The 15,655-nt window shown below is 37.5% G+C and overlaps 1 protein-coding gene across 1 annotated transcript; it reads left to right on the forward strand.

Annotated features, from left to right (window-relative positions):
• Window positions 1-304: 304 nt before the first annotated feature.
• LOC135689829 (UDP-glucuronosyltransferase 2B15) lies at window positions 305-15,047 on the forward strand. The gene is made up of 5 exons (XM_089108630.1): window positions 305-638; window positions 9,648-10,263; window positions 11,269-11,472; window positions 12,243-12,534; window positions 13,081-15,047. Exons 1-5 carry the CDS (start codon window positions 453-455, stop codon window positions 13,361-13,363), a joined length of 1,581 nt encoding a protein of 526 aa, XP_088964756.1. The 5' UTR covers window positions 305-452; the 3' UTR covers window positions 13,364-15,047.
• The last annotated feature ends 608 nt before the right edge of the window (window positions 15,048-15,655 follow it).

Here is a 15,655-nt window from a genome sequence, read left to right on the forward strand (position 1 = left end):
TAAATAACAATGAATGGTCAACCGCAATATTTTATAATTCAGCAATGAGAATTAAACAATTTTAGGCTGATGGACACATGGAAGAACTTTGGGCAAGCTATCGAGCCATGTATCCAAATTGATGTGCTTATAATGACGATTTTAAGTTTGAATGATAACAGTAAGATATAATAAGAATAAAATAAAGTAGAACGAAATAAAAATAAGACTATATGTAATATTGTAATAACAGCTAAGTGCAATTATAAAATAATCATAAAGTAATCAAGCCTACAGGAGCCTTTGGTATGAAGAATTCTAGCAAGGTCAATGCGTCAAAAAACCGGGTTTATAATTTGCCAACGGACCACGGTACTTACTACCTTGTCTCTACTCCTAGTTAGTTCACCTATGAAATCGGCCGGACTTTGGGCTCGGCGCTCTTGTTGACTTGTTGACCTTCTCGTTTGAAAATGGGTGTCTTCGGCGATGCGCTGGTCTCCTGGTTGGTAAGCACTTATGTGCTGGCAGCATTGCAGAGCCATGGAGCTTGTGAAAAGGCAAAATCAAAGATTGTTTTTATGACAGTTCCATTCGCAAACAGCCCATATTTCAATTCTTTGGAACTTGCAGAGCAGATGGCTAGCAGGGGACACGAGGTTTGTTACTTTAGGCCGTGCTTAGTTTAGGCCGTTCTAGATTTCAGCCTAATCTGGTTGTGTTATGTAAAAATTCTGTTTATTTCAAGACTAGCCTTTCACAAATTATAGCTGAAAAACATTAGCGAGAAGTTGTTTTAGTTATTCTTCGACTTCGACAAGGGACTCAAACCCCCAGTGGTAGTTGTGTTCAATCACGTTGGCAGCGCTTGGGTCAAATTGAGAATTTAGGGTCATATTGGGAAATCTTTTATGACTAAAATCAGACTGATATCGTAAAACAAGCCTCTGAATCGGATTTGACATGTATCAATGTACCTTATAGAAAAGCTTTTATAATTCAACTACTGTAATTTAGGCAGAATAAATCACAATGTTTTTCTACTGCGTTGGCTACATGTGTTTTAAAATCACAAAACATCATTTTGATTCAAAATAGAAAGAAAATGGGTAGCATCATAAAGAAACGTATGCATTCTCATTGTATCCAACCAAATTTCAAACATTCTGCAAAGAGGTTACAATATTTCCCAAAATAAATCAGCTGATGTGATGCACTTTATATAAGGTTAGGGGTCAAAGGGGGGATTTGTCATTTGGGGTCAAATAGAGGAATCTTTAAAAGCTGCTAGAAAGAAGCAGGAAACGGAAAATTAACCTCATTACAGAAAATCAGATCTTTCAATCTGCTGTTTTTATCCTTTTGCTTTTTAGACACCAAGGTATATCAGAAGATCAATGCATATCATCAATAAATTTAGGCCCTTGTTTAAAGAGAGTTCTCCTTTGCAGTTTTATGGTCAAATCACTGATCAGTTGGTCAAATAGGGAAACAGCTACAATTGGGAGAGTGAGAGCTTCTACATCTAGATAAATATATAGAGAAATTAACAATTATTCAGGAGTGTAACAAAAAGGTTCTTTGTTGCATGTATTTGGTTGAAGCCTCATTTTTCAACCTTTGTAAAGGTAACCCTATGAAAATTCAGTCCAAAAACACTCAAGTTTTCTGCTCAAAAATTCAATGAGTCAACATCAGTGTGTCATTTTACATGTCAATGATCAACCATACTCAACAAGACAATATCCTATAGAATAAATCACTGTAATGCATTTATAACACCTCAAATATTGCACAATGCAACTACATAACAAAATAAATACACAAATACAAAGCTTGAACACAAACACCATTGAACAAACAATGACAACCACAATATATCAATTCTATTACATAACAAGCCAATACTACTTCAAGTACATAATCATAATAAACTAACTGGAAACTGCACAAACATACCACATCAAATATTAAAATAAATATAATTAATATCTTTAATGTACATGAAACATAACATAACAAAGAGCTTATTTTAATTGTTGTCAGAGGATTTAGTAATTTTTTGCTGGTTTTGCTACAAAGTAGTTGCCTTTTTTCAACAAAAGTTTTATTCTATCTTTGTTACCCATGGTAACCTTGCAGTCAATTAAGGATTAGGTTAGAGGATATCTTGCCAAAATATATATGATATGTTGCTAGAAAATTAAGCTTGTTCTGATATTAATTAAAATTGTGAAAACATTCTAGACAAAAAAATTGGAGTCCAACCAAAAGTATTGGGATAGAATATTGGTTTTATCAGGAACAGATGATCATAATTTTTTGGTTTTCATGAAACTTGATAGATTTGACATATTTTAGTTTAAAACATGTATGTTGCTCATTTAGGAGCATTCATACATATTCAAGAGATTTGTAACTTATTCTAGCAGATTCAATGTCAATTGGTTCCCTTTCTGTGGATCATCCAAGTGTATGAGTGACTGGCAGAGGGGAGGCATCACGTGGGCTGTTAGTGATCCACTTTGCAACTTGATATTGTAGTATTTGCAATTTTTCTATAATTGATACACAAGCATTACACCAAAAATAGATGGCAGTATTTGTAATAGGGCTCTGTCATGGTTCTATAAAATGTTTTAATGATAGAGGGAGGAAAATATTGTTCTGTATACCTTAGAATACCAATAACACCTCTTGAGATCTTTTTTGTGACAGCAGCAGGGGCGGATCCAGAGCAAATTTGAAGGAGGGGCAGTTGGTAGTTGGGGCGTTGAAAAATTTTCAAATATTGGTTACAAGAGTACGCTGTATACAACAATTTCAGATATGCTTTTTAAAAATCAACAACATAACTTTGAGGTAATCCTTGAAGCAAATTAACCTATCGGTCCAAGAACTCTTTTCATCTGATTCTCATTCTTCAAAAGGGGCGCACAATTTCCAAAAAAAGGGTGCCAGACTTGCTTCAACTCGTTGAGGGAGGGGCAACTGCCCCTAGTTGCCCCTCGAATCCGCCACTGTGTGACAGTGATTAAATGAATAGTTCATTTGAGTTCTTGATCCAAACAAACTCTGAGCCATTTGACATCACTCATAAGTTTGATATTTTTTATTGGAATAATCCATTGCAATATCTGTCACATTTTTTGCAAGTTGATAATGCAACACAGGGGCCAACTTTCAATTTCCTGGAAAACCCCTGATAACTATTTTGCTGAGGGATGGTGTTTTATCACAATAGGCTTATTAATACAATAATTATTAATAAAAATATAATAATTATAATAAAGAATCTAAGTAAGACCATTATCTACAGTTCAATGTTAAATTTAAAAACTTAGCTAATCTTTTCTTTAAAAGGCCTCTCCAGCCAAAATTTGCAATTGCATTTGATTAGCTGATGTAGAGGAGTTGAACCTGCTGATCACGAACTCGTTTTTCGTTTTTTAATATTTTTGACAGTTTGTGAGACAAAAGCTTTTGCATTTCGATGCTTGAACTGAATTAGCCGATAAAATATTTTTGATTAGATGACACTGTGATGCTATTTTGATGTCACAGTTTTTTTCAGATAGCCTTGCCTCAAACTGAATCAAACTACGGCAATTGGCAAATTGAACACTGCAAGTGACGGTACTCTCAGTTCTGTTCCACCGTAAGCTTTTCAGACACCAATTCTGCAACCTTAATTTGTTCATCGTTTCTGGAGAACAACTGAAGTATCAATTTTGATTAATTATACACTAGGTAAGAGCTGGAACTTAAAGCCCTAGCTTTGTGGGCCTACACAAGTGATCAAAGCAAAATCGTGACACAGCAAGTGGAATAGGCATATCTCTTCATGCAGTTTTTTAAAGCAACTACTTAATTTAACAGTTTTGTTTTCAAGATTTTCAAAAACCTCCTGTATATCTGGATGAGAATAGCATAATGTTGTATTTTCAGCTTGATTACAGAGTGGTCCTAGTACTGATCCTTGTAGGACACCAATTAGTATTTTCTTCTAGGAGGTGAATTAGCCATTTTCTTTGACCAGTTGCCTTCTACCTACTAGATGGCCACATGCTGGTTGTAAGGCTTTCCTACTAAACCCATTTGCACCCACTTTACTAAGCACAAGCTCATGATTGAGAAAATCGAAGCCAGGATAAACCAATGTATCAACCAATTTTAGCAAGGTATATTGGGTATCACAATAACTAAAATTCGGATATGCAAATCAACCTCGAAAAAAAGATCCACACCACCCGGCGATTCAAACGGTTTCATTTAATACTATTTTATCTCTGACAATATGCCCAGAGTGTTTGTGAGAAAAAAATTGTTAAATAAAGGTAATATTTGATTCGTCAGAACTGTTGTGACTGACGGCAAAACTGCTAGTGATCTGTAATTATTTTTGTAAAGTGAGTTACCATTTTTGAATACGGCATCAACATCGCATTCTTTCATTTCAATGGAGGAGTGTTAAAGCCAACACAGTTATTGTCTTTAATTATTTTAGTTGGGATACAGCAAAAATAATTTTTGCAAATGTGAACAGAAAGCTCAAAGCTACTCAAAGATGCTGCAAATACTTTTGCAGAAAAGCTTTTGAAAATTTTTTTCAAATGTGTATGCCACTATGAATAAAGCTTCCTGCCGGATCATACCTAAAAAACACTTTACGAGACCATTTTATAACTATCAACAGTTAAATACTCATTTTAGGCTCCATCTTACTATCTCCCAGGCATTGAGTTTTGAATCATTTACATTAAGTACCAAAAAATCCGGTGCCAAAAATTTCGGTGCCAAAAATTTCGGTCATATTTTCGAAATTTCGGTGTATATTTCGGTGAGAACTTGAAAAATTTGGGTGGAAAGGAAATATTTTGGTGAGTAAAGAAATGAAGCAATTTCTATCTTCAACATAAATTATCGGGAACGCAATCATAAAAGCTGCAAAAATCGGGTATTTTGTTGTCAGCCCAATAAATGGAGCTGTAGAGAAGGTAAGAATGTCATCTACTCTTATTTAGCGTAGGCCTTTTTATCTCCTTTTTATAGTCCACAGAGGAAAATTAATTGGCAGCGTTTACAGTTCACAATATTTTCGATCGCCAATCGCAATGTGAATTACAAAGAGAGGCGTCCAATTTGAAAGTACTAATTGAGAAGTTTAAAAAGATTATCGAGGGAATTGTGAAGAACGAGAAGAAGCAGCAATTCAGCCCATAGAGAACTTAAATTTCTTGAATTTTCGTTTGTCCCGCTTCACCGAAAATCAATCCCACCGAAACTTCTGGTACTTAATGTATGCCACATTTACAACATTTTAAGTAATTTCTGCCTGTCCTAGCTATTTCAGTTTCTGTGGTACTTGTGGTTGTGGCTGAGATTAGAGGTCCGTCGACTTTTTCATCATCGGGGCATCATCGCTCGACTGTTAGATTCAAACACCACGAAGGAGAGATCTCGAAGTAAGCTGTGAAGCGCCTTTTCGAAAGTAGTGACTACTGTTCTGAAATAGGGAATGGATTTTCTAAACTATGATGACTGATTCTAAAACTCTATATGTCAATTGAATCTCTTTTGTTCCCCAGGGGAGTCACTCAGCTTTTCATATACAGTCTCATATACTCACATATAGACTCTGCAATCACATATAGTCTAGGGGAGTGACATATAGACTCTGCGGAGGAGGTCCATCCGCAGTTATCAAAATTCACCATAAAGTACCAAAAACAAATTTAACAGACCCAGAATTATCAGCTAAAAAGTGTCGATAAGACCCAAAAATGTCAAAATACAAAATTTTGTTGTTGTGCACGTAAGAAACCACTAGTCATAGAAATTTAAACTGTTTCCTATAATAATTAGTTTAAACACATCTGTTCTTTTATTCTCTATTTGAATTGTTTTGTGTTAGTTTAGCCCATAACTATCCAACAGTTCATCGCAAATCAGGTACCCAAAAGTATCAGATCACAAGGAAAATTACTCATAGTTATCGGATGGACGCCCTGTAACTAAAAGGTTTAAATAACCCCCCCCCCCTCCTCGGGGTGTAACAGGATCGCTGTATACTTCTGTAACCTCTTCCCCATGTAAGTATTTAATGTATGTATGCGTAGTAGCCAACTGTCACTCAACCATTGTATTTAGCATTTCCGTTTTAAAGAATATAAATAGATTGATTTTGTAGTTAAAGGAGCTTTTTAATAATCAAGAAAATGTGAGAAACTATGAAGTCTTCTTCGTCTAAATCCTAACGCGATTCGAAGTACTGTCACAGAATTGGTGCAGGACCCGCTCGTCTTTACCATCGATCATCGATCCTCTCAATGTCATACGAAGAAGTCCTTGGACTTGTCAGTGGTCTCGCCTCCGTTGTCAAAGAACAACAGATCACCGCCAAAGATGTTTCCTCTCAAACTCAGCAACAGATTCGAGAGCTCTCTAATGCCGTCCATGAATTATCGCAATCTGTTCGCAACAAAGAAACTACAAGCTCACCCCTTCGTCTACCACAGCTCACTCTCCCTGAGTTTACAGGCCGCGAAGACCTTGATCGTTTTGCCGAACAACTCACAAACGTGCTTTCTTCTTCTGGTGTCTCTGCCAAATTTTGGTTCACCTATTTGAAACAACAATGCCGCCGGGATACCCGAGCGTTCGACATCATCTGTGCATTTGAAGCTGCCAATGCCGCTAGAATAGACGACAAAACAAGCAATGCTGAGTTCATTCTTCTCTATGAAACTGGCCTTGCTCAACTCAAAGCCCAGAGAGGGGTTCCCAAAGAGCAACAAATCCGCCAACTACTCGCCACATATTACTCAATGTACCAACACCCTTCCGAATCCGTGGCCGACTTCGCCCATCGTTTCCTTGAAACCCAGCATTCCTTGGAAAAACTCATTCCTGGAATTCACCGTACTGACGCAGATGTAGAATTAATTCACGCATTTATGCTTAAATTACAACCTTCTCTTGCAAAAGAACTCGTGAGCCGAGATTCACCCTTCTCTTCGCTTACCGCAGTGATTGAAGCTGCCAAACGGTTTGAATCCGTCCAGCCTCCAAAGCCTGATGCCATCGAAGGTCTATGGAAGCCCCAAGCCTTGGTTTCCTCTCCGCCACCTAACATGCAGTCGAGAAACTCTCAAGACTCTCCTCGTGCGAAGCAAAATGTTCGATCACGCCAACAAGCTCAAAAAGACCCTCCAGGTACAAACTTTTGTCGTTACTTTAACAAATTTGACGTAGCACACTGCGAGATGCCAAATAATCAATGTAAAAGAGGCTATATTCATAAATGCTCAAAATGCTTTAGATTTAACTGTAAAGCGTTTACACATTCTCCCAACCCTCGTAGTGATTCTCGCAGTGCCCCTCCCGATATTCGTAGGCATGATAGAATTAAGGCATCTTATGCACGCCTACCATGACTCGCCACTAGGTATGCACTGTGGACGCGATGCTACTTATAATGCCATTTCTAGAGATTTTTATTGGCGAAATTTGTCGAAACATGTTCGAAACTGGATTCGTCGCTGCCCATCCTGCATTAGGTTTAAAACACTAAAAAAACCTCACGGTCCAATGCAGGTACGTTTGTATCAACACCCCTTTCATACTTTAGGTGTTAATTATGTAGGCGAGCTTCCACTTTCTACTTCCGGGAACAAGTGGATTCTCACAGCAGTTTGTCCTTACTCTAACTTTCTCAGGGCTATTCCAGTCCCGGACAAAACCGCAACAACAGCAGCACGCGCCTTATTCCATGAAGTCTTTCTGCTTTTCGGTTTTCCCGCCGTTTTACAAAGCGACCGTGGTGGAGAATTTCTTAATGCAGTTCTTCACAGACTTACAGCTTTACTTTCAATTAAACAGGTTTTTACCTCTGGCTATCGACCACGCTTAAATGGTTCCACAGAGCGTGTTCACCGATTTCTCAACAGCGCTATAGGCATTTATTGTGAAAACTACCAAGAACGCTGGGAAGAATTCTTACAACCAGCTACCTATGCGCACAACACTTCGCCTATTTCAGGAACTTCTGACATTACGCCGTTTTTTCTCATATTTGGCCGTACTGCCCCTTCGCCAGAAACGCTTTCTTTGCAGCTCCCACCACAAGCGCTGCCTGCAGATCATTATGCGCAGCAATTAGTATCTAACATGAAAGATGCGCATAACCAGTTTGATGCCATAAAATCTGATTTACGCCGTCGCCAGCGCGAACTTTATGATTCCGCTTCACGAGACCTACAAATCCCTGATGGAAAAATTGTTTACGTGAGAAAGGACTGTAGGCCCTCCAACTCTGGTCAAGTATCTCGATTTATCCGAAATTTTGACGGTCCCTATCTTGTTACCGGTCACCCATTTAATCGTTCTGATCTTTTAACACTGCGTAACGCTATTACAGGGAACAATCTTCCACGTCCCGTCAACATAGAAAAGGTTGTAGTAGCTCCAGACCCGTCTTCTTCAGATTTAAGTCTTCCTGAAGACGCCCAAGTTACGCCCGATACTGACTTAGTTGATTCTAGAATAAGTGCCAATCCAGACATCGCCTCTGTAGCATTAGAATTCGGAAAGTACCTCGATACGTTACCAAACAAATCTGCTATATCTTCCCAGGCATGTAAGTTTGTTTACGAGCATTTTCCCGCCGCTCGGGAAGTGCTTGCACGTAATGGTCGTCTTAGAGGTCTTGTAAAATCGTGCCCATACCTCCAACTCGAAGGAGGACTGCACGGAGGTACTTACGTTATATCGCTTAATCAAGAAGTATTCTCTCGGATATGTCGTTAATTGTCGTAAAAAAATAACCAAACAATCATAATGGACTTTACATAATCTGCAATTAGTTTTCGCGTATTGTATGAAAAAATTATAAACAAGTTTCTAATTTTTTGCCAACGAGGGGTGGACTGTAACAGGATCGCTGTATACTTCTGTAACCTCTTCCCCATGTAAGTATTTAATGTATGTATGCGTAGTAGCCAACTGTCACTCAACCATTGTATTTAGCATTTCCGTTTTAAAGAATATAAATAGATTGATTTTGTAGTTAAAGGAGCTTTTTAATAATCAAGAAAATGTGAGAAACTATGAAGTCTTCTTCGTCTAAATCCTAACGCGACTCGAAGTACTGTCACAGGGGTTCTGTCCATTACTGTGCATCATACCGAATCGACTGCCTTCATGGACCAAAAGTCCTATTCGATTTGGTCTGTGACGTAGGAACCAAAGACCCCAAGCTCAAAAATATATTTTAATTGGCCATGTCTGTTTACCAAGAAATGTTTCTAGTTTCTACATTACCTAAGAGACTTAAAAACGTTTTTAAGAAAATAAGACGAAACGTTTTGAATGTCTCTGACTGGAGAGAATATATTGAGCATTGAGAGGTTATGATGGGAGCTCAAAGACCAATAGTACCACTTCTACTTGAATCCGCCTCTTATCTTGCTTACACGTTAGTCTTAATTAGTGTATATTCACTATTGTAAAAACTAACGTTAAATCTTGTTTCCTACACAATTTGAATGTTCCCACGACTCCGTTGTATATTTAACAATGCTCCTATGCTCTCGAAAGTCCCCAGTAGAAGCACAGATTAGAATTCGTAAGAAGCCTCAATGATAATAACATTTTATATGTATTTGCAGGTCTCGATTCTAACAACCAAGTTCCTGAAGAAACGGACGAGCACTGTAAAACATATTGATTATCCATTACCGAATCCACAGAAGATAGAAAAACTGCAAGATTTGGCAGGCGATGTATCAAAAGATTTTGGTCCCCGTACCTTTATAAATGCGGTACGAGATGTATCGCAGCTGTTTCTTGATTCTTGCTTTGCGATGTTGAAAACCAACGACACAATGAAAGTCATCCAAGAAGCAGACATGATCGTGACAATATCAGTGATGCCATGTGGACACTATATTGCTGATATATTCGACAAGCCAACAATATTACTCCACCCAGCTTCATTTTCTTTTATCGCCTCATATACTGGAGTTCCTGATCTTGCTAGCTTTGTCCCGATGGTCACAGGTCCGTTTACTGATGAAATGTCTTTCATCGAGCGAGTACAAAATTTTCTCACCTATAGAATCAGGGATATCATTGTGAAGGCTTTCTTAACATATTGGTTTAGAGACCTACAGTCGGCATACAACTGGAAAAGTAAAGAAAGTTTCACTGAGCTTTTTGGAAAAACAGAGATGGTGATAGTGCCAATGGATTTTGCTTATCAATATGTCTCTCCAATCATGCCTAGTGAGTATTTTGCTCTTTGAATTATCCTTATCTAACTAAGTATGTACAAATATATTGCCATCATTATTTTATTTGTCGTCCCCATCCTTACCTCTTGAACGTCAACAGATCGACTAGACGAAGAAATTTATAAGATATTTAATAGATAGATACGGTTATGGTTGCAAGACGATTTATAGAAAGAAACGCCATTTTATTTCTTTCTCGCAGGCTTTAAAGTCTGCTACAGGTGTCCTTTAACTTCTACACTGGTTTATTTTTATATTTCATTGACTCATCTTTACTTAAGCATAATTTTCACAAGTAGCATGATCCGATTAATCTGATACCAGGCATAATGTATCGTGTTACCACTAGGGTGGACATGTTTGCCCATAAATTACTTTCAACGCGCTTAACAGTTTTACAATGCAGCTTTGGGCTTGGATTTGAAAACCCGAACATTTTACTCAGTTTCTAGAACAACTATCTACTTTGTACTAGTCGTACTTTCGCGTCCTGCCCTTGTCGCACTACTTGCTCGAATTTGTTCTCTGTGAAATTCGCATAGTTATTCATTGTTATCACACGCATAAAGCCTTCTTTATAAGATTGTTTTAAAAGTGATATGCCAATTATAGTGTAATTGCAAGATATTTTAAATTCGTCATTTTGCGAGAATAGCTTGTATCCACCCGTGCTTGTATCAGTAATTCATTTCTAATGCTGAAATGTGTTTGCAAAACACTACTGAAATAAATAGGCGAATCACTCCTCTTGGCGTTTCTTTTGCATTGACATCTTTCTTAAAGGACGAAAACTATATGCTTATACTATATGCTTATACTTTTTAAAATGGGCACAGGGCAGTCATGTTATTCTGCCCTTTTCGCTTCATTCTGGCTTCCCATATACAAGTGAGGAATCGGTATATTTCTTTGAGCAGTGGCTGAAATGATGCAGAGGGGACCTGAAACTGTCAGATCATTCTGAAAATTTATTCGCTCGGAACATTTTATTTTTTAGATACGTATTTTGTTGGACCATTGTTGGCAAAACCATCAAAAGAGTTACCTGAAGATCTTGAAGAGTTTATGCAAAACTCAGGAGAGCACGGAGTTGTGTTGCTTGCTTTTGGAAGTGCAGTGTGTAATATGGACCAAGTCATTGTTGAAAGAATTCTAACTGCCATTTCACGCATGAAACAAAGGTTCATTTGGAAACTAAAATGTGAGTTTACCTGCATGTTACTTAGTTTCTATCTGTCTTAATAACCTCAAGGACAAGGGTCATACAGGAACAGGTTAGTGCGTTCTTGTTTTGTATAAGTGCGTATATACAAAATGTCGTTACTTGCAACAGAGGCTGAATCAGAGGTAACAGATAGATATAAGATGGAGCTTTAGAATTTAAACCTAGTCTTAAATTGTTACATTGATTGCTTTCCTCTGACTGATTCAATAGAAGTTGCAGAGGTGAACGAATTTCTCAAGAAAAGCCTACATAATTTTTATTCAAGCTGCCATATTCTACTTACAATTACGCGGCTTTAATCAACTCGTCCATCCGATTCCTTGTAACTCACTTGACTCCTCTTAACCCCAGTCTTTGTATTTAAATATGTAATGTGTGATTATTAATCTATTTCTCTTATAAAACTTATATTAACCTAATTATCAACTTGAGTATGTTTTTACTCTGTGCATGTGAATCATACAGGATACTGCATGCCACGAAGTCTCCTGAACGGCTGTTTCCATTAGGCTGCCTAATTCATTTGTGCCTTAATACCTATTTGAATATGTTGATATATATATATAAATCTAATGTATACGTACTAAAGAATTCTTACTTTACCCCGCAACACATGTATGCGCGTATCCTGAACATGAAGTGTACACGCCATACATTAGCTACCGATCTATTTCAAGTAAATGTATTCTATAAAAAATTCATTATCTTTATTTTCTTTATTTTATTTATCTTGATCTTTTTCTTAGCCACGGAAAACTTGACAATCCCCCCAAACCTGAAAGCACTGAAATGGGTACCCCAGAATGACATTCTTGGCCACGAAAAGACCAAGGCTTTCGTTAGTCACATGGGCATAAACGGAGCCGCTGAAGCTGCGTATCACGGTGTGCCGATTGTCGCTGCGCCCTTTAAAGGCGAACGGTTCCATAATGCAATTCTGTTCTCTAAGAGGGTAAAAATGGCAAAGTTTATTGACATTGTAAATGCTGACGCAGATACATGGCAACGAACTATCGAAGAAGTCATATACAATTCAAGGTAAATGATGTACCCTCGTTTAAGGACCCATGCTGAAATCTGGATAAATGCTAATTTGTCGGATAAACGTGCAGCTGCATTCGATTAAAATCAGGAAGGGGATTTTTGAGCTGTATTTCGTATTTAGACCCTCTAATTAAAATTTAATGTCTATAGAAGTGAGCCAGGCCTTTTGTCTTTACTAGCAAGCAACTTAAGAGTCAAATTTATCTTCACGTCCATTTGTTCTTGTGCAATATTTAGGCCATACTGGATGCTCTACCAGAAAAGCACGCGCCCCTTTACTCTTCGCCAACATCTCTCTCAAATATCTTTGATGTTCCATTGCCAAGTGCCCTCAAGCAGGGTAAAGGGGTAACACCCTTTTTTAGGTTTTTTACTTTCCTATATGATCGAAGAATGTATTATCAGTAATAGAAACTTAGTATAAAGTTGAACGATAATATTGACTTCCGCTTTCCCGTTACAAAAACGAGCATTATTAAAACACCTTGCATATGATATTCGAAGTTTAACTGTGATTTTTTTAAAATTCTTTTCATCTAGCTACAAAGAGCATGCAGAGATGACGTCAAAACGTATGCGAAGCTGGCCAAAATCAAGTGCAGAAAGAGCCGGAGATCTTGTTCAGTATGCACTTGATAATGGTGGACGTCTGCCTCATTTGAAGTCAAAAGCAAACACTCTGTACTGGTTTCAATACTACTGTGTCGATGTCGTTGTGTTGTTGCTTGCGCTTGCAGTGCTGTTGCCCTTAGTTATCTTTAAAATGCTGAGATTCTTGCTTGCGTTGCTGTGGATACGTAGAGAGAAATCGAAGGAAGATTAGGTTGCTCAACAAATAGTTTTTCCATATTTGTGCTGGCTGAAATACATTCGATCGTTGGTACCAGCGCCTGCTAGGAGAGCTGCAGCCATGATTGAGATATTATCTTGATTGCCTTGATTTTTGATGCTTTGTCCTCATAGAAGCTTTGCAATGCAGGCCTGGCTGTTTGAGGAGAGCCATACCTCTTGCTCCTTCAACTGACAGAGGGGAGCTACAGATTGCTCTCCTAAGTTGTTCCAAAACGCCAATTGCTCTCTTTGAAATCAATTTTCCTTTGTTTCTATTCTTGTTTACTTATACATAGCTCACCTGGAAATTACTAGAAGAGCTGTTTACTGCTTAAAAGTCTTATGACCAGGCCTGTTTTGCAACCCAGCGCAGTTTTATTTCTTTATGTTTATTTTAGCTTTTTATGCGGTATCCCGTTTTTGTTGCTTGATAACGCTTTTATTTGTAAGATTTAGTATTGATTTATCATATTATAGCTTGTTTCATATAATTTTACAAAAATATGACATATTAAGTCATTAAACAAAGATAATTCAATCTCAATAATGAATTGAATTGCATCTTTTCCGTTATGACTCTTTGAGGTGTCTGACCACGAGTCCTTGAATTTAGCCAAACTGAAATTGCAGTAGCAATTTTAAGACATTGCGTAAGATTGAGACCTCTGAAAACCTGGGGAGTGGGATTTGTGATGGTTAATGGAACTTTTCAAATTTAATGACAATACCTTGAAATTTAGAGGGATTTCAAACATTCGAGACATTTGTAGGCGTTGGTCTTAAAAAGTTGTTACAGTTAAGCTGCATTTGTTGACAGATGATTTGTTGCCATCAGCAGCACAGTAATCCATTATTGAGGTACAAACAAAATATGATTTATGAAAATTAAATAGCAGAGGGCCAAATATCGACTCTTGTGGGACTCCTCCAATCCTTACCCAGATGCTTTAGTGTCCTTTAACTTTTTTTTGTTTTCTTGCGGTGAGGTAATCTTGTACAAGCAAGAGATAACTTTTTGTCCTCTGTAATGTAGCACCGATAAATTTGTTGCTTTCTAACCCGTTTTTCCAGTCCTCCATCAGTCTAAAACGAGCGGGAAGAAAGGTATTTCTATACGCACATGAAAGGTTAGGGAATTTCTTTTCCAGAGCTCTATTGCATTTTCAAATACTTTCAAAAATGCTGTTAATAGACATTCAGGTCCATAATGTTCCTTGTTAAAGGGATCTTTTTCATATATACAGGCGAGACTATTCCCTTTTTTGATTATTTAGGAAAGTTTCTGTACGTCCAGTAAGGACGGCAAAATTGAATAAATTCAAACAAATTTTGCATGTTTATCATATCATATCCTTTGCCTTCTTATGGTAAAGACTGACAATTATATATCGTAGTTCGAATTTAGAGACTTGCTGGAAGATTAGAATTGAATCATTAATTGAGCAATATTTATTTTAGTAATGAATTAATGCTCTTGAATATATCTTATCCGTAATTGTAAAACGCACAGTTAGTTTTTTTGAGAGTCGCTGTCTTGGTATGTAGTTGACATAAACGGGTCTAGGGAGTTTTCTTATTATTATTGACTGTAAGAATGTGAAATGATTCGCTGTTGTGTCTTTATAAAATGTAAAAGCATCAAATAGAATTCTTAGACTAATGAATTATTGCTTTTATGCGTTGGTCATTTTAGAAAGTCAGTCTACCTATATACTAAGTCAGTCAGTCCAAGTCTTCTCAGCAAGATTTTTTCCGTAAAACTTTGGCTTTTTACAAAAAATCTTTAGTTATGACTCTTCAATTTGCTCTTGCACTCTCCCGTTTTCAAAACTTGCGTCGGAGCTACGGAGACCATGTCCCAACTGCAGTGGGGATGGCAGAAGTTCAAGTATTCACCTGGAGTGAAAGGCGGTCGCTGAAACCAACGATTTTCCCACTCACCCCCATGTTTCGGCCACTGTGTAAAGACAACTGCAAAACAACTATTAGATTTGCATTTTGAATTGAAAGTGGAAATTGTGTCAAATAGCAAAATTTTTGTCATCATGTCATTCTCAAAGGGTAAAGCATCAACAGTAAACGTTTTTACTTGCACCCTTAGGCAGTAGTGTCAAATTTGGCAGGATACAGGAGATGTTAATAAAAGTTTCAAATAAGGTACAAAGACTATCCATTTGCCAATACCTTGAGCCTCCCCCAATGATTGTCCAAGCTGTAGTATATTTCCTTTGTAACAATATACTATGGGCAGCCAACCCCCTCCCTGATATTTCGTTTCGACGGC

Source organism: Rhopilema esculentum, chromosome 5 (assembly GCF_057945365.1).
Source record: "Rhopilema esculentum isolate cy_ngs chromosome 5, ASM5794536v1, whole genome shotgun sequence".
Lineage (NCBI taxonomy): Eukaryota > Metazoa > Cnidaria > Scyphozoa > Rhizostomeae > Rhizostomatidae > Rhopilema > Rhopilema esculentum.